Source organism: Corylus avellana, chromosome ca1, assembly GCF_901000735.1.
Source record: "Corylus avellana chromosome ca1, CavTom2PMs-1.0".
Classification (NCBI taxonomy): Eukaryota; Viridiplantae; Streptophyta; class Magnoliopsida; order Fagales; family Betulaceae; genus Corylus; species Corylus avellana.
Window position 1 is genome coordinate 4,191,287 of NC_081541.1, and position 19,997 is coordinate 4,211,283.

The window sequence follows — 19,997 nt, forward strand, 5'->3', positions numbered from 1 at the left end:
TATTTGTCACCTAGTCAATGACCAAGACAACATAATTACAATTACAAAATCAGATGCAAATTTCTAGTAAATTTTTGTTTGAATAGCTAGTAATTCGGTAAAATTTTTTGGAGAGAGCGTATTTATTTACTACTCAAACTTATAAATTTCACTTTGTCTCGGTAGATAAGCAAGCTGCCCGAAACATGTTTGAATATGTAATTTTTATAGAGTTTTTTTTCGTATTTATTGTTCAAATTATTAACAATGTAACTATTAAATTGTTCTTACAAAAAAAAAAAAAAAAAACTATTAAATTGTTATTAACAATTGAGAGGGCCTAAAAACAAATGCACGTGTCGCTCATTCAGTTGTCCAGCACGACAAAATACACAATTGCATGAATAGTACCTGATCGTCCCTCCCCTCATAATCGTTTTGTATCTTTTCCAGAGCTCGTCGCGAGCCCGGAAAACCACCAGTCGCGCGCACAGACACAGAGGTAAGCACTCGATCCCAATCTCTCTCTCTGTGAACAATTTCACGGAATTGATGGAAATTCAAGAGAGGAAATTACCTTTTGCTAATTCCAATTTCCTGTAAATGTTTAGCGAATCTGAGAGGAATTTAGATCGCATTTCCCATTTTGCTACATGTAGAGTTGGCGCTAATTTTTTCCCCCAAATGTGTATTTGATCACTGAATTTTGAATGAATTTTTTAGGATTGATTTGTGATTTGTGATTTGTGATCTGTGTAATTTTAACTGCCTGTACGGACATTGTTATCCCCCCCCCTTTTTTTTTTGTTAATGTATTAATTTATTGAGTTTAGGTGTTGGAATTGGTGAAATTCTGGTATAATTCCGAGTAGGGATTCAGTAGCCATGGACCAGGCCGAGCTAAACACGGAACAGGTTGGTGATCTAGCCTACTTTATTTACGTTTGAAGTGGGATTTAGTTGTTTGTCAATTGTTTTTTTGTTCAGTAGAAATGTGCACTTGTTCTGGATCGTGAATTAGTTGATTTTTTTTTTTTTGGCAAACTTGGAAATGGATTTAGGATTCTTTTCGTTTAATAGTGATTTGTAATTTCTAGTTATGAAAAACGGAAGCGCGAGGTCTTAGTGTTGAACTTTGAACTTTGATTAATACTTTGGTTTTTTAGTTTTGTACGCTGGTTGATAATTTGATAGTGAAGGGAGGTGGTTTTTGTCCTGAGAAATTTGAGGATGTTAGAAACTGACACAATAGTTTAATTCTCACATTGTTGTAAGAAATAGACACTGGTTGATTACTTATCAAAAAAAGAAAGGAAAAGGAAATGGACACTTGTTGAACTTGTGGTCTTGCGGCAATCGGTAAGCATTTGACATTTGGGTATATTAACCAAAACAGAGAATCGGGGGGGAAAAAGAAAGAGTTTACATGTGAATATATAAAAGAAAGTATAAGGTACATGTGCCTGAAACTTGAAGCAAATGAAAGAGAAAAAGTAGCGGTCTGAAATTTTAACCTGCATATCTGTACAAGATGTGTTTATTCTGGATTACGTGATGGTATTACTATCAAATGGAATTTATGTATGAAGGGTCGAAATATTATTTCTTTCATGTTGTTTCAAAAGAAAATGTTACCTTTAAACATATTGTATGTGAATAATAATCAAACTTGAATGAGATCCTATGAAATAAGAAAATGGAAAGTGAAGAATGAGGCAATGGGACATCGATTTACTGCCAACCAAGTCCTTGAAAAACCATATTCCTCCATGGACATGAGAAATGCAGAGCAGATTTTCTCGATTAGTTTTTTACCCTTGAATTTTTTTTTCTTGTCTTTTGACTGTGGATCATTTAAACCAGTGGTGTTACACCCATAACTCCTTGCTCCATGTAGAGTTTAAATTTGTTTATCTAATATTAACATTTAGTTATTCTACAAAATTTGATTGGGCAAGCAGATCTTCTTCAATTAATATATTCATCCATTTTGTAGGTTTTGAAGAGGGACATTCCATGGGAAACGTACATGACGACTAAGCTCATCACAGGAACATGCCTTCAGCTGCTGAGGCGTTATGATAATAGAGCAGAAAGTTATAGAGCACAACTTCTGGATGATGTAATGTTTCATTGCTGTCATGATATTTGAACTGGGTATTAGTTTTGACTACTTTAATAATATTCAGAACCTTTTGATCTTCTCTTTTTACCTCATGCTCCAAAAAACCTTATATTCCTCATTCCTTACAACCATGTTGGCTGGAACGGAATTAGAATTTTACGAGAGGGGGACAAAACTAAAAAAAATAAAGTTTTTTGGGGGTTCATTTCATAAACATACCTAAAATCTAGAATATATTTTTAAATTTTTGTAACATTTTTCTAAATTTTGGGAGGGCCTGAGACCCCCAAGGCTTGGGGTGGTTCCCCCCCTACATGTTGGTGTGTACTTATGATGCTTAACCATAAATTTAGTGGAGAATCTTTCCTGCATTCGAGTGCAAGGATGATTCTTGTTGCTTTTCAATGATAGTAACATGTGGAATCAACTGTGGCAGGATGGTCCAGCTTATGTTCGGGTATTTGTTAGCATTTTACGTGACATTTTTAAGGAGGAAACTGTAGAATACGTTCTGGCGTTAATTGATGAAATGCTTACAGGTAACTGGAAGATTTTTGTCCTTTTAATTATGTATATTTAAAAAAAAAAAAAAAAATTAATCTATTGTTTGTTTTGTTTGACAGCAAACCCAAAAAGAGCAAGATTGTTCCATGACAAGTCTCTTGCCGGTGAAGATACTTATGAACCCTTCTTAAGTTAAGTATTTAACTAAACATGTGTTGAGAAATACTTGATGCACTCATGATTATGGCTTCTGTATGTGTGAATTTTAGAGTTATCTAATTGATATATCTCGTTGGGGAACAGTATATTAGAAAATAAATGAAATTGGAAGTATAAAAGGAGGGAACATGAGGAAGTGTGGTTGAACACCCATTTCCTTAGATGATTTGGAAAAATTCTGCTTCTTGCTTCTGAAGCTGTTGTCCTTAGTTGCTTCAAGTTACTGTTTCCTATTTTTGTCTACTGTTTATTATCTCCATATGTTTATTAAAATTTGGCTCAACTTGACCTAGGTCATGGTCTGGAGTACCTTCTCCTACCTTTTTGTGGTTGCTCCATCCCCGTCTTTATTGATTGCCCTCTCTTCTCGTACTGCTACCATTCCTGTTGAAACCTCAAATTAGAAAATGCAAATGGACACTCTTGGTATAATTCCATGTCAAACTTGAAGGAAAATGGGCACTTAGATGGTTGATGTCTCTTCTCTTATTCATATAACTCCCTGATCAGATAACCATATCCATGTTGCATTCCGATATTCTATTTATTCTGACCTGCCATATGGTTGACCAATGATCATGACATGTATGGCACAGCCGGGGGAAACTTATATTCATCTATTTTTTAGAATTGTCATGTATAACTTCTTTTGCTTCAAGTTGCCTTCTATGATTTGGCTGTTTCTTCTTAAAAAATATTGGTAAAACTAATTATGCTCTTAATTGAATGGTAGGACGATCTCATGTTTTATTACGAATAAAATTGTATGTTACCAGGAGAAAAAGTGGCATCTACCTATTACTGGGAGGATGCTTTTATTGTCATCTTTCTTTATACTGCTCAATCAGTTTATGATTTGTTTTCTTGTGTTCTTCAAAATGATGAAAACTAAAAGATTTAATGTTTGGTCCATTTTCAGATTGCTTTGGAAGGGTAATTGGTTCATACAAGAGAAGAGCTGTAAGATACTTGCTTTAATAGTAAGGTACTTCAAATTTAATCCATCTAACAAAGTTAAGGGCAAAGTTTCTGAAATTAACTATGTGGTTCTTGTATAACATACTCTTTTTTGGTGACTGGTTCTTTTTGTTCTTTGGTGATTATAGTGCCAGGCCAAAAACCCAGGATGGCGTAATGAGTAATGGGGAAGCCTCAAACTCGAAGAAAAAAATCACTACTATTGATGATGTGCTGAAAGGATTGGTAGAATGGCTTTGTGCACAGGTATGCATACATCTGGGGATTGGTAAAGTGGGATTATCCCACAAAAAAAGCAGTATAAATATGTATGCATAATTTTGTTTTCATGTGATGTATTCTCCTCTTAACGATCCTGTACTTCATTCAATTATGGTTTTAATGTCGGTTTAAGTTGAGGATACAGTCATAACCTGGTCCTGATGCCTGATGTCATATGCAGTTGAAGAAGCCTTCCCATCCTACTCGCGCTGTCCCTACTGCCATCAATTGCCTTGCTACGTTACTAAAGGAACCCGTGGTCAGATCCTCCTTTGTTCTGGCAGACGGGGTGAAGTTGCTCGTTCCATTAATATCTCCAGCATTGACCCAGCAGTCGGTTCAGGTAACTTTGGTCATATTCTGGATGGCTTAGCAACTATCAATTGGTTTTCAACTAAACTGGTGCATCCTAGTCAAAATTGCCATGCAAGCTTGGAGTTTGGGGACTGTAAATTGAGTTTTTTTTTTTTTTTTTTTTTTTTTAATTTATTTAATTTATTTTTTTTATGCCATCAACCAAACAAAAACTAAACTTTTACCAATCCTGTAATTGACTGCTTCTTATCTTTGTTACAGCTCCTGTATGAAACGTGTCTCTGTGTTTGGCTTTTGTCGTACTATGAACCTGCGGTTGAGTATTTGGCTACTTCAAGAACCCTCCCACAACTAATAGAGGTCGTTAAGAGCTCAACCAAGGAGAAGGTGAGTTGTCTGTCTGTTGAGTTCATTTCAATATATCTTTTCTGGTTGGTGTTTATAAGCAGGTGGCAGTTTACTTCACTTTTCGTATATTGGCCTTTACCAGAGCAATTTGTTGTTCTTGAATTGATTTGCACAAGCAACAACATGAACTTTTAGCTTCTAGTTACATTTATCTTCTAATCAAAAAAAGAATATTTTATGTATATTATATTAATATTTTGGGCACTACGATTCTTACTAGGTTGTCAGAGTTGTTGCCTTGACCCTTAGGAACTTGCTTTCCAAAGGGACATTTGGTGCGCAAATGGTGGACCTTGGACTGCCGCAAATTGTTCAAAGCTTGAAAGCACAAGCATGGAGTGACGAGGTGAGAGAATTAGAAATACACTTAGCTTACTGATTGTTCATGTATTTTTGGTAAATTCAGTAGGATGAGTAGAAAAATTTGTTATGATTGTTCATGCATTACAATTGCTATCAACTAGGTAATGGATTTTTTTTATCCAAATTTTATTTTGGTGTGTGCTCTACTACTATCATACATTTTGGTATCTGATGAAAAACCAAAACATGACTCCATGAGTTCTTAGTCTTTGGCATTTTTCATTTGCATTTGGATTGTAACATGCATCTTAACATCTTTGCCTGAGTAATAAGTAATCTTAGGCTCTGTTTGTTTCGATATAAAATGTTTTCTGCGGAAAACGTTTTCTTGAAAAATGATTTTCCTGACACAATGATGTTCTCTATGGTGTTGTTTTCTTCTAATTTATTTGAAACATCTCACAGGACCTGTTGGAGGCTCTAAATCAACTGGAGGAAGGGCTGAAAGACAACATTAAGAAATTGAGTTCTTTTGATAAGTACAAGCAAGAAGTCCTCCTTGGTCATCTTGACTGGTCTCCTATGCACAAGGATCCGTTGTTTTGGCGTGATAATATTACAAACTTTGAAGAAAATGATTTCCAGGTACTTTTTGTCCCCTTGCACAATTCTTTTTTCTTTACCGTAACTTTTGTGAAAGAAGCGTATTTTTGGACTTACCAATTGTGTTATTGATAGTTTTCTTTTCGGTATATTATGTCATGGGGCATCAAATACTAATAATGCAAATTGTCCAATCGTATTACCAAAAAAGTAACAGATCTCTCTTCTCTTTTCTTGACATTGGGGGCTATTGGACCCCCTTCTTGAATCTCTGCTTTGTATCAATATTTGCCGGTAGACAGATTGAACATAAGCAAACACACACACTATCACATACAATGGGATTTGGACACACACACATACACACTACCTGGTATGGATTCTTTGTGCTTTCCTTTTTACTTTTATTTCTACAGGGGTGAAGAATGAAATGGTGAATCTGTAAATCTGATCATGGTTAATGTGCTAATGACTTACGACCCATATCGCTTTAATTTTGGCAACCAAATCTGCAGAGCATCCTCCCTCTTCAATGAATATGTAAAATAATAATAGTGAATGTCTTTAGGAAAAGCATGAGTTCGTATGAAAATTTCAGAATTAGGGTTCTGTTTTATGATTGTGCCCTCACTTCGACAATTTCCCATTGTTATAACCAAGTTATTGCATTCCATTTACTTTTTGAAGAAAAAAAAAACCCCAAGTTTTAATGGTACTAATATATGATCTTCTAAAAAACTAATATATGATCTTTTGTTACAGATTTTGAGGGTCCTCATTACAATTTTGGATACATCCAGTGATCCAAGGGCTCTGGCTGTTGCTTGCTTCGATCTCTCACAGTTCATCCAGTGCCATCCAGCTGGGCGAATCATTGTGACGGACCTCAAGGCCAAGGAAAGGGTGATGAAACTGATGAACCATGAGAATCCTGAGGTTACCAAAAATGCCCTACTCTGTATTCAAAGGCTTTTCCTAGGTGCCAAGTATGCAAGCTTTTTGCAGGCCTAGTTCAGTTTTGTTTGGGGAATAAAGGTCTATGTTTCTACGCTCATTTACCAAGTATTTGGCTCCCGCAGCGTATATGGTTCATCTATTATTATTATTATTTTTTTTTTGGAGTAATTTATCATCTAGAGCTGTTCTCTCGTCAGAATTTTCGGTTGTGGAGGATTGTGAAGAATTATTTTGTCCTACTACGGTTGAATATTATGTGTAGTGGAAATCCTAATAAAAAAAAAAAGTCTTATTATCTTGTTTCATTTTCGTTATGAATTAATGTATTTGCTCTCTTGTGCACAGTTTGTCAACTGGTAAAATTACTAATCTCATATTTTATATACCCCGTGGATCTTTTAAGATATTACAACTTCAAACCCCACATATCATATTATTAATTTTCCCTAATAATGCCATTTTTTATTTCAGAAGTATGCCTATATATAGGCTTGCTTTTGAGCTGAGCTTTTAAAGCTTGGCTTAGCTAGGCTGGATGCTTAAGCTCAGGTTTTTTAGTAAATGAGCCGAGCCTCTAGTCCAATTTAGCTCAAGTGATTTGCAAACGTTTCGACTCTGTTATAGTCATAGCTGTTTTATATTTTGTGTTGTTTGTTAAAATTTTTGTTTTGAAAACCCCGAAAAAAGAGTGAGAATGATTTAACGAAGCAAGCCAAGTTTTTCATTCCTTAAATAATGCACGGTGAAAATCTTAACCAAAGTTTGCTTCCATGCTCGCTTTTACCTGTCTTACTTTAAAGCAAAAGGAGGTCTTCAACATGATATATATATATATAAAAAAAAAGAAAAAGAAAAAGAAAGTATGGTTTATTAACAAATGGACACAAATTTTCTCATATAGTTCAATCGACTGTGAATCACGCTTACGCCTAATGAAGGTATGAAGCAGAGGTCACTAATTCGAACTCTCCATCCTCTTTTCTTATGTGAACATGTAAAAAATAAAATAAAAATCGGTGTTTAAATCTGTTATCTATAAATATATAATTTTTGAATTGATACCGAGTACATAATATTTTAATTATGTTTTAACGAAAATTATTAAAAAAATTGTGTGTCCCCTGGAAGACAGTTTTGTGACCTATTTATTTATTTATAAAATGGATTTGGGTTTGGAGGAATTTTGTTCCAACCAATAGGAAGAGGGCTGGGAAGCAAGAACACGCCCACGCAAATTCGAAGGAGAATGGAGAAAAAGAGCGAGAACCAGCAGCAGAAGAAACTATGCAAGAGGTGCAATCAGACCTACACTCCTTCATCTAACACCCCTTCATCATGCCGCTTCCACCCTTCTTTCTTTGTCTGTCGCCGCCATGACGACCAAAAAAGGTAGTCTACCCCGAGTCCCCGATTACCCTCCCTTTTGGATACTCACATATTCATATCTGTTTGCATCTGTATGGGTTTTTTTATGGAAATTTTTCATTCCCATTTGTTGAATTTGAATGTTTGTTTCGATTTGTCGTTTGTGGACTGGGAAACTGAGGGTTGCTTATTTCGTTGTATAGCTTTTTGGCATTTGCTGAATTGGAATATCTGTTGGATATATGACTGAGAACTTGAGGTGTTTGGCCCTGCCCATTTGAACTTTGGGCGTTCGTATTTTAGATTTTGTTCTATTCAGTTCTTATAAATTGAAAACTTTTCTCTTCTTATAAATTTAAATTAAAATTGCAATTTTTCTAAATACTTAATTATGTTTTTTAATATCGCGTTTTCATATTGCTATTTTTTAAATTGCGCATTTTAAAACACCAAATCCAAAAGGACCCAGTATCCAATTTTATTTCTTTGAGCTTTGCTAAAGACACTACAAAATCTACACCATACTCTTTACAAACTGACTTGGCGCTTGTTTGAATTTTGCCACATCAGCAACTTGAACAATTCAAATTTTTTAAGTTGTTGATGTAGCAGTTGCCATGTAGCATGGCACATCAGTTTGTAGAAGAATTGTAGTGAAATTGGTAGTATGTCTAGCATTTTCCGTTTTCTTTTGCTTGAAATATCTTCTCAGCAACCAAATGGGGTAATTTCAAGTATATAGCCTAATTTCAGTTCAAATTCTTAAGGGATTTTTTTTTCTATGTCCCGCAATATTGCTAATGATCAGATTTATAGAATGGTATTTGTTGTTGAAGGTACTTTATTTATAATTATTAAACTACAGTATACACAATTTACGTCATTTATCTATTTACATGTAAAGTTTTATACTTTTCTCGCTTATGAATCCCTTAACGAACTTAGGAGGTAAAGTTGTTATAAGAAATGGGGCTAAGCTGGAGTTTTTCTTTCTGCATGTGGCACTTAATCTTGTACGAGTTTACAGGTGCTAGGCTATTTATTTGTTCCTTATATCTGTGTTTCCTATGTTAGGAGTTAATCAGATCAAATTTGGTTTCATAAATTAGTGGTTTTCTTTGGCGACAAAGAAAAAAAAGGAAAGTCTCTGTAACTCGAGAAAGCTTCAATCATTGGATGAGTTCCTAACTTTTATTCAGTTAAGAACTCGAGATCTTAACTTTGTCTCAAGCTAAGAACTCTTTTGATGAATGAGAGAGAAATCTTATATGTTTGCATAGATGCCTTGAGCAGTGCTGGGGTGGCTGCAAGTTTGGAATGATATGCGATATAAGGGATTGGAGAAGTGAACAAGTTGAAATTGTTTTTGTTTGCAGTCATCTTGATATCTTGAGTGACGTGAAATTGAACTACTATTTTGATGTGAAATTTATATAACAGAAGTAGAGTTGAATCCTGCTATAATCATGGATGTGAAAGAGCATTGGGTAGATTTTATCATGCCATGGTGGATTCCTAGTTCTAAAGACTGGCTACTGAGCAAGAGTGAAGGAGTGGTTTGTACTCCCTCTTATACGTAAATCCCTTTCGTCCATGACTTGAGTCTGGAATTTTTCTAAATGGCAACTGCTGTTTGGAGGAAGTTGGAAATATATAGAGAGAGCATCACCATAACTTTTGCGATGAATATAAATCAGTTGCTGTTTGTGTGCATGCACTTGTATTGATGCCTGTGTGTGAAGAATAAGTAGGAATATTTAGCAATGTTGTGAAACCCGGATGAATCATTTGAACTGAGATGTAGTAAATATATTATCTCATTGATGGAAGTAGTAGAGAAACACAAACTGTAACAAAGGATATAGCGATATATGTAGATTGCCGACAACATATGTAGTGTTTGTTTAGGCGTAAACACACATATGTATCTCTGTTTTTACTGGCAATAACTCTTATCATATTGCATGTATGATACTTGGTTTGAGTTGATGCTGTTTAGATAGCTTAAATTTATACTTGATGGTTCTATTAAATGACCATCTTTTAACAGCGATTGCCTGTTCTAACAAAGCATGACAGTCTATGGTTTCACAGTTGTACTGTTGGTCAAAGAGATCCATCCTCTTTTCCAACCAAAAACCGTTAAAGGGCTTATGTGGATTGGAATTTAGACTGGTTAATGTTCTGAGAGCTAAATTATTCATATTCACAAAGGTTTTGTGAGTACGCATTTCTTGTAATTTTCTCATTCGTATATAATTGATTGATTTTTTGGGTTTGGCTGCCTCCAAAGATTTTACCTTTGAAAAGTTCTTCAAAGAGTTTTACTTCATCAACAAAAATGGGTGTTGATTGTTTGATTGCCTTGATATATTTCCTGTGGTTTGACATTGTGTTAATTGTGTTGCATAAAATTTTTAATTGCTGCATATCACCTATTCACCCTCTCTAGGTGATTGTTTGGGGTCAAAACACGCATTTCAAGGGTCAAATGATTAGCTACCTTTTCTATCATCTGTATCTTTCTTTCTTTTTCCTGATAGGTAAGCTACACACACCCAGTATGTCATGAATTCACAACCTAACATTCCATCCCATGCTTTGCTGGGAGGAAGTGCAGCATGAGGTAGAGTTCATTAGTATCTGTCATCTTTTTATCTTTCCAAGGACAATAATTCTGCTTGATGCATTCTGTTTTTGCATGGATGAAGGTACTATGAATTGGGACCAAATGATCCGCCGTATGCTGCCAAGTTCTATGATTGTTGTGGGGCTGAGGACCCTGAGGCATCTGGCTGCACCACCAGTCTCCACGTTTCATATGATGATGATTGATGAAATCTCTCTTCTGTATCACCCCAATCTGCGACTGTTGAATAAATTTGTAGATATTCCTCCATCTCTTCCATCGACCCTGAGGCATCTGGCTGCACCACCAGTCTCCACGTTTCATATGATGATGATTGATGAAATCTCTCTCTTCTGTATCACCCCAATCTGCGACTGTTGAATAAATTTGTAGATATTCTTCCATCTCTTCCATCAACATATATCTCATTTTTAATTTCACTAAACGTCTTGATGTCTTTCCTTATTACCAATGTTTCATGGAGACATGTTTTGTAGACATCACAAGCTTTTCGACTTTCAAAACAATTAAGATTGACAACATCTTGGTCCATCTTGTTCATCGATGACATCTAGTTGTACTCAAGAAGCCGCGAGGAACACGGGGCACTTGCGAATGGGTTCTGCAAGTATCCCGTCTGGAGAAAAGAAGTTGTAAAAATAGTGAATTTTGGTTAAAGAAAGTCTCGTCTCTTGAACACGTGGCGTCTAGAAAAGACATGTGAGTGGTGTCTAAGGTGTGGTACTGGCACATGATCTACTTGCATAAGGCAAAAACTTGAGGGTGAAGGAAACTGCAAGGCTATTTAAAAGCTCTTCGTATTTAGGAAAAGCGTGAGAATGGTACACTTGAGGTTTGTTTGAGGAGTAACCAATCATCATTAAAGAAAATGAGAAGCAATGTAAATATGTTTCCCACATCGGAAGTTGTTGGTAAATTGCTGCCTTGCCTCCTCATCACCTTTTGTTCCTCTGCCGCATTTTCTGCCAACCTCATCTTTATCCGGTTCTCCCCATGTGGATGACAGTTGTTAGTTGTTACAACTTTCCAGCAAGATTTTGGACCTTCTTTTCTTTTTCCTTTTTTCCTATGATTTTTTTTTTCTTTTTTCTCATTACTAAAACATTTATAGATGTTGATAATATTAAAGGTATGTTCTTGAATGGGATAAATATTTTCAATAATTTGTTCTTCGAAATTTTATTAATTTGGGTAATACATGTAAGAAAGCTCATATGTGACTTATTCACTTGAATAAGTAGTCAGACAGTTCAAAATTTATTTGAACATATAGATTTTATCTGGCCTTTCTCACGTTTTGTTGTCAAAATTACTAACAATTTAAACAACAAATTATTGGATATCTGAATCCTCAAATAATGTGTTTTGAAAAAAAAAAACAAACAAACATACATGGTCTTCCGAACTTTGGTTATATGTGAAATTTTCTTCTCAATTTTTTTTTGGGGACTTATGAACATAATAAGATTGTTTTGGGGGCTTGACGCTCGTTCAAATGACAGTAATTGTAACAATAGTAATAAGAACATATAAATCAAAAAAAGAAGTAATTATTAGGAGATAACTATTGCCTATGGTACGAAGCACGTCATGTGGGATAACATGTGGATTGTTTTTATTACTTATTGCCTTGCCACATCATCTACTTTTTCATGCTATTTAAAACCATGTGTGTATTATTAAATTTATTATTGCTCTTTTTTTAAATATATGGTTGCTGTTTGGAAAATGTTTAAGTGGGTTGGTCAGGGTTTTTTTTTTTTTTTTTTTCCTTTTAAAGCAAAATTTAATTCAAGACTCCTGTTTTAAGACCATATTTTTTTAATTAAAGAAATATTTTTTTAAAAAAATAATAGATGAAAAAAAAAAAAAAAAACTAACTAACTAACTATTAGGAGATAACTTATTGCCAACGGTACGAAGCATGTCATATGGTATAACATGTGGATTGTTTCTATTACTTATTGCCTTGCCAGATCATCTACTTTCATATTTGAAAAAAAAAAAAAAATGTGAGTAGGATTATTTTGTTATTTTATGCTGAAGTAATGCTATTTAAAACCGTGTCAGTATATTATTATTGCCCTTTTTTGTTTTTTTTTTTTTTTTAATATATGGTTGCTGTTTTGAAAAATCTTTAAAGTGGGTTGGTCATAGTTTTTTTATTTAAAAGAAATTTTTAATTCAAGACTCCTGTATTTATTTATTTCATTTTGACTTTATCGTCATATTAAAAATAAAAGTCTCCAAGAGATAGTTTAATCGGCTGTAAACCACGTCTCATGAAGCGGAGATCACTAGCTCGAATCTTTCTTCCCCTTCTTTTGTGTGAACATGTCAAAAAATAAAAAATAAAATCAGTAGCTTACGGCTACCCTTTGTTAGGCAGCGGCTGCCATCCAGGCATCCACCATCTCTTTCAGGAATATGGGTGGCTGCGAGCCATCTACAACCGTAGTTGTGGTTGGGTTGGATAAGCCAGCTTAATCACTATTTATTTATTACACCACTTTGATTTTTTTTCTTTTCTTAAAAAAAAAAAAAAAAAAATGTTAGCTATTATTTTTGTAAAATTTTTGTCAAAATATTACTGAAAGAAGGTGTAAAAAGTTTTATAAAAAGTATTTGGTATTTTAAATTATTTATTAATGTAATTAAAAAAACATGTCTTTTTCAAACTGAAGTTAGAAAACAGTTAGAGGATAAGCTATTAAACCATAGGCAATATCCTCATACCAAAAAAAAAAAACAAAAAAAAAAAAAAAATGTGGAAGGAAATCAGTTTTTTAAAGCAACGCTCACAATCATTCACAAGTCATTACCATTATCACGTTGTCTTCTGTCATTTTTTGGTTTCTATTAATTACTTTTATTTTATTGGTCGAAACTCGAAAGGGACATACACTTTGATTTTTTTTATTTTTTTTATTCTCATGAATTGGCATGACATAGAGGGACTGTAATCCTCTCCGGTCAGTTTGGACTAGTGCCCTGCAATAACAAGGATTGAATGCCGAGGATCCAAATGCAAGACTAAGGCTGATAGTGTGCAGAGGCTAGAGCTGTGGCCAATGCAGAGCCATATTTGTTTTAGTTAAAAGGTTTATTTTTTTAAAGCCTTTCGAAGCATTTATATTACACTGTCTATTTTCGTCTATTTTATTTAAACCTTTTTTTTTTCTTTTTAAAGTACTTTGGGTAGTTTGATGGATTCACAAGAAAATTAAGTGTTATTTTGAAGGGTAAATGTAGTCTCGGCACAAGAAAGAAATGTGTAGCATACTTTTTTAAATGGTATGAACCTTTTAGGTATATCCAATAATAAAATTAAGCGGGTTTGGCTCAAAACCGACAATATCATATTACTTGAAGGCAGAGTGTTACATATGATATCAGAGCCGAACAGCCTAAGATGAGGGGAACACGCACAAGCCCATGAGAATCGTTAACAAAGACGCTGGATCCCAATAATGGGTGATTGTGATGTCTTATATTGCTTGGTGTAAGAAAATGAATGTGCTTATATAAAGCATACTTTCTCTAAATTGTATGAGGCTTTTTGGGGTAATAATAAAATCGTACGGACTTGGCTTAAAGCAGATAATATCATACTATTTGAAAGCGGGGTGTTACATATGGTATCAGAGCCAAATAACCTGAGATGAGGGGAACATGTACAAGCTCATGAGAGTCGTTAGCGAGGACGCTGGGTTCCCAGATGGAGTGATTGTGGTGTCTTACATTACCTAGTGTAAGAAATCAGATGTGCTTATATAGAACATACTCTCTCTAAATTGTATGAGACATTTTAAGATAAACCCAACAATAAAACTGTGCGGGCTTGACCCGAAACGGATAATATCATACCACTTGAAAACAGGACGTTACATATATGTAATTTTCCCATTAAAAAAAAAAAAAAAATAGTTGCTACCCAATCAACCACCTCACCTCAGTGTACTGAAATTGAATTACAGGTAAAGTGATAGAAGTACAGAAAAATAATGGGAAGTTTAAAAGTCTCTTAGAAGGATTGATGAACAAAATGTATCATAATAGGGTTCAATTCATATGTAAAACAATATGATCCCAAAATGGACATTTGTATTGGCAGATATTCCTCTCAATAGAACATCTCTCATCAAAATTCTCATGGTATATGGTATATGCTTTCAAGATATTATATATATGTTGGGTAATCTCTTTTACCTTCAATGATGAAATATCCAACATTTCTGGGACTCCCGCTAAGGATATTTAAATGTAACAGTAACCATCCAAAGAGAAATGCAATCAAATATTGAGAAATCATTTGAGAGTATTATAATTGTTACTCTAACTCATTTAAAATAAATTACTATTAAATTTTAATTAAATAATAATTTTAAAAATCACAATAAACTTTAAGGTAATAAAAGTCTTACTATAAAATGCATTGGTTTGGTTAGGGGGAGGAAGCCATGATCGAGCAACACGTGGACCACCCGAAAGCGTCGGACCGATTGCTTTCGGGGGGGTCCCAGCACGTGGCCCAATGGTGGTTTGATGATGCATAATGCAACATTACTCATGACACACAGGATTTATATCCTTTATTAAACAAATGTGTCCAAATGTTGTCCTACTCAGTACGCTATGGCTAGTCCTAGCCTAATTGAAGATGAACTTCATTTTTATTGAGCTTAAACTAAGCTAATGAAAAAACAGACTGTTATTATTTTTTGCCTACTCTTTTTTTGAGTACGAGTTTATGAGAGGGAGCTTTCTTGCCGGAATACAACAGACCTACTCAAGGGCCTGTCCGGCTGGGTGAGATAGCTCTCTCTCTCTCCCCTACAATTTTCTGTGCCAATCTTTTTAGGACAAGAAAGAAATTGTAAGAATATGCATCCACAGGAAAAACAAACATACGAAGCAAAGATGAAAGCTGAGAAGACAGTAACAAGACAAATGTAATGTATGCAATGTAGGCTGCAGTCCAATCATGAAATCTTTTGTGTACGTTTGTTGCAGGGACAACAGGTTTTTAGGTGGAGTGGTTACAAAAAGGTTAGGTCAAGTTATCAAAGATTGCTTTCCTACATCTAACAAACCATGCTTTTGCTTTCCATTGTGGGGGTCTCTTCCCTTCCAGCCACTTTGCCATTCAATGGATCATTGTTTCTGAGACATTCAATGGCTTTAAATGTTAAACACTTTTAATTCTCATTTTCATTTTGGTCCTTTGCACCAAACTTGACGGAGACTCAATTGTGGTGTTGCCTGTTGGCCCTGTTTTATGGGTACAATTACAATTGATTATCTTTTTATTTAGACAATTTGACTGAAAAAATCTATCTTTTGTTATTTTTAAATTACGAAATATATTAAACCATCGCTTATCTAAGAAGTTTAAACTTATTATAAATGATAAAGTTAATCATTTGATTAATATTTAGCACTCACATTCACTCAACTATGGAACCAAGGTTCCAACCAATACCTATACTCTAATACCATGTTAAACAAATCTGGATTTGAAGAAATTCTTCTAATCTCATATGCATTTTGGATATATTTTTATTTAATAGATGGATCGAAAGAATTTCTTTTAACCCAGTTCAAGAAAAAAATCAATCTATAACTTAAGTCGATAAAAAATGGTAAATTTAATATTTAATTAATATTCAAACAAAATACATACTTCGAGAATCCTGTTTTGAACAAAAACAGAGTAGGAGAACTTTAGTTGGATTATTTGATGTAATTAATGCACATTTACGAAAATTTAAGGTACCAATGCAATTAATTTGCATTACCCACCACAAGTTTTTAGGCCACACAAGACTTTTCTGTTTAAGTCCCTTCCCAATCCATGGAGTTGCAGCTAAATTTTTACACCTTTTTTGGGCAATTATGATCTTTGCTCCACTTTATAAATTGATGGTCCAAACTTAGAGTACTTGGAAATAATTAATTTAGATCACTGGTTTTGTCCTATAAATTGTGAAATTTTTTCATTTAAATAGATGTGACTGGGGTGAAGATTTAGGTTTGGTTTGTTATATATATATATATATATATATATATATATATATATATTAAAATAAAAATATTAAGGGTAAAGTGAACTTTACCCCCTCAAACTATCATTCCAATGACAATTTACTACTCAAACTATCAATTGCGACAATTTACCCTACAAACTACCAAAGCAATAATAATGTACTCATAATTTTAACAAAATGACGAAATTACTCTTACTAAAATAAAAACAACAATAATAAAATTTAATTTTTTTAAAATTTTAAAAGTATTTTTGTCTGATTGAAAATTCTATAGGGGTAATTCTGTCATTTTGCTAGCATTTGATGGTACATTGTCATTGTTTTGATAATTTGGAAGGTAAATTGTCGCAATTAATAATTTAGGAGATAAATTGTCATTGAGGTGGTAATTTGAGGGGGTTAAGTAGACTTTACTCAAATATTAACAAACAATTTAACCCAAAACACTAAAAAAATAATACTGTTTTACACCAAAAACTAAAATCACTCCCCCAAAAGTGATTAACAATCAGACTTTCCTCCAAATCGGATCTCACTCTATAAATTTCTCAGATGTCTTTTAACATATAAAAAATACATCATTTTTTAATTAATGTGTGACAGGCACATAACCTTTTAATAAAACTATTAAAAATATGTGTTTTTTCTTAACCCACATAGACTTAATTCCTGTCCAAACTTTATGCCAACATCTTGAAGACAACAGCTCTTTTTAGTTGAGTTTGATAGGCAACCCTGATAAAGATTCAAGGACATCCATAGTCAAAAGTTGTTATCTCTAGATTCATTTTCTTTGAATTATACTTTGTCGTAATCCGACTATTTTTTTAGTTTTTATTTTCTGTTATTATTCTTTGAGTTCCTTATGAATTATGATTGTTGAGGGTTTCTCTTCTTTTGTTGAGGGTTTCTATCAAAAGAAGAGGATAATTTATTCTCAAACGTCTTATTATAAGACACCATCATCAAGGACATGAGATTGGTACCAGTCAGTCTGTCGATCAGATCAAGGACATGACATTAATTCTTCATGTTTGATATTGGTTTTGAAAAATGTTTTTATAATTTTGGTCCCAAAAATTGTTTTGATATCATATAAAAATAAAAATAAAATTTATTGGGGTCCACATTTAAAAAAAGTTAGGTATTTTGAGAGAAGAAAAAAGAGTGTTTTTAGGTTTAAAAACATAAAAGTAATGCCATTCACTTATTTAATATGTTTTTGTTTTAAAAAAAAAAAATTAATATCAATATTAGATTTATATTTTTAGCTAACTTCACCGTTAGAGCATTTCCAATGAAGGAACTAAATTGTACTTTTATCTAAAATGGCTAATCAGATTTGTAAAAAACTCACTACATTGGATTAGCCAAAAAAAAGAAGAAAAAAAAAGCAAAATAGATATTTTATTAGATTAGCCAAAAATATATGTTGCATGTAGCGGTACTTTTCTCATGAGTCGTTTCATTTTTTTATTGTTTCTCTCACCCGTTTTCTCTTTTCCCAAAATTTTCTCCTTCTATTTCTCTTCCACATCTCTCTTTTTACAAAATTTTCTCCTACTATTTCTTTCTCTACATCTCTTTTTTCCCAAAAGTTGAAAAATAGGATATTTAGGAAAAATACAATCCTTATAAATTTTTTTTTTAATGATATAGATAAAAATATAGCTAATCGAATGTAGAATGTATTTAAAAATTCATTAGCTAAACTAGATAAAATAAGTTTTGAATAGTCATTTTGCATAAAAATTTGACTCTTTCATTATGAATGCTCTTAAGGTTGATGCACACTATTTTCGTCTAGAGTCGTGAGGATTTTAGTTAGATCTTAGTTTTCTTTTTGATTTGGGTAGCTTTTAATTCTCTTGTTATATACATGCAAGAGCTAGCTTAATAGTAGTGGCTCGAAGGAATATTTTGTAGGATTCAATGGACCGAGATCCCTGCAATTGGTTGCTTGAATTGCTGTTAATTCGGGTAGCTAGCTAAGAAAGGGTTTCAATAGCGTTTACCTGTTCGTCTCAATCTATTCGAGCATGCGAGCCTTTAGAACGATCCAGGTAAAAACGCTAATCATATTTGCATTATCACTCTAAAATAACTAGTCAATTTAGAGTTTACATAAAATCACTTATAACGCTTAGTATCACTCATGAATATCTTTCTATATAGACAACTCTCCGTCCCAGTATGAGACCAATGTGTTATAGCCCTATAGTGGCCCTCTCTTGTTAGGGGTTTCGAAGAGTTCCAGTTCGGTCATGGTTTGGGTTTTTTTTTTTTTTTTTTTTTTAATGAATAGTAGGATTATATAGTAAGTTGAAATTGGAAGAAAAGATAAAACTCTAATGGATGAATCTAATCTGACCAAAAAGGACGAACCATCTAAATTGATGATGAGCTAAATGAGAGTGGTGACCAAAACTTGCTCAAGAAATGTCACCAAAAGAGCTTTCGAAGCTTAAATTTTGTGTTGCAAACTTCTCAAGAAAAAGTCCCACCTAATATCATCGCATTATTTCAATCATTTGCGACACCTTCAAGGCTACAAGGAAAGTGAAGGCTGGCTGGTTTCTAGTCAGCTTCACACCCTCCTAAAGCTCTTCTTTGTGCCATGTCTAATGAAACATTCCTTCTTATTACGCCATGTAAACCCACTAGAATTTAACAATTTATCATTTTGTTTATTGGTATAGAAAAGATGTCCTTTAGAATATTAGTCAAATGATTAAATTATTATTTTGAATTTTTAACTTTTGGGATCAACGGTTACTTAACATGGTATTATGACAAAGGTTTTAAGATGAGAGCGGATATATATTTAACATGTTTCACGTGTTGGGTAAGTGGGAGTTTTAAAATATTAATTAAATGATTTTTTTTTCTTTCAGTTTTAGAATAAATTGCGATTTAAAACCTTGGCAAATTAATCAAAGGTTAATAAATAGATGAATTGAATGATTTAGATGTTTCATGTGTTGGGTAATGGTAGGAGTTAGAGCACTCTAATACCACGATTAGTCACAAATTATTCCAAAAGCTCAAACTAATTAAAAAATAATATGAAAAATGTGTTAGATATCTATCTCCCATGAAGATTTCTTCATGGCCAAGTATTTTGCTCATGATTTAACCTTTTTTATTCTTCTTCTGGTGGGCTACGTATGACTTCATATTTTAACATGTGAATCCCACAAACGCATTACTACGTGGACCAAGCTGTCATATTCAAACCCAACTATATCTTAAAGGAAAGGGAGATTATTTTAAACAACTTTAA

General features: G+C 33.6%; 2 protein-coding genes across 2 annotated transcripts; both read left to right on the top strand.

The window, feature by feature from the left end:
• The first annotated feature begins 386 nt into the window (after positions 1-386).
• On the top strand, positions 387-6,957 carry LOC132167431 (V-type proton ATPase subunit H). Its single transcript, XM_059578399.1, has 12 exons — positions 387-481; positions 813-894; positions 1,976-2,101; positions 2,541-2,643; positions 2,728-2,798; positions 3,745-3,812; positions 3,934-4,051; positions 4,248-4,409; positions 4,643-4,768; positions 5,010-5,135; positions 5,558-5,737; positions 6,458-6,957. The coding sequence occupies exons 2-12, from the start codon at positions 865-867 to the stop codon at positions 6,704-6,706; spliced, it is 1,359 nt and encodes a 452-aa protein (XP_059434382.1). The 5' UTR covers positions 387-481; positions 813-864; the 3' UTR covers positions 6,707-6,957.
• Positions 6,958-7,819: 862 nt separating this feature from the next.
• Positions 7,820-11,146, top strand: LOC132185113 (uncharacterized). The gene is made up of 2 exons (XM_059598929.1): positions 7,820-8,041; positions 10,729-11,146. The coding sequence occupies exons 1-2, from the start codon at positions 7,899-7,901 to the stop codon at positions 10,850-10,852; spliced, it is 267 nt and encodes an 88-aa protein (XP_059454912.1). The 5' UTR covers positions 7,820-7,898; the 3' UTR covers positions 10,853-11,146.
• The last annotated feature ends 8,851 nt before the right edge of the window (positions 11,147-19,997 follow it).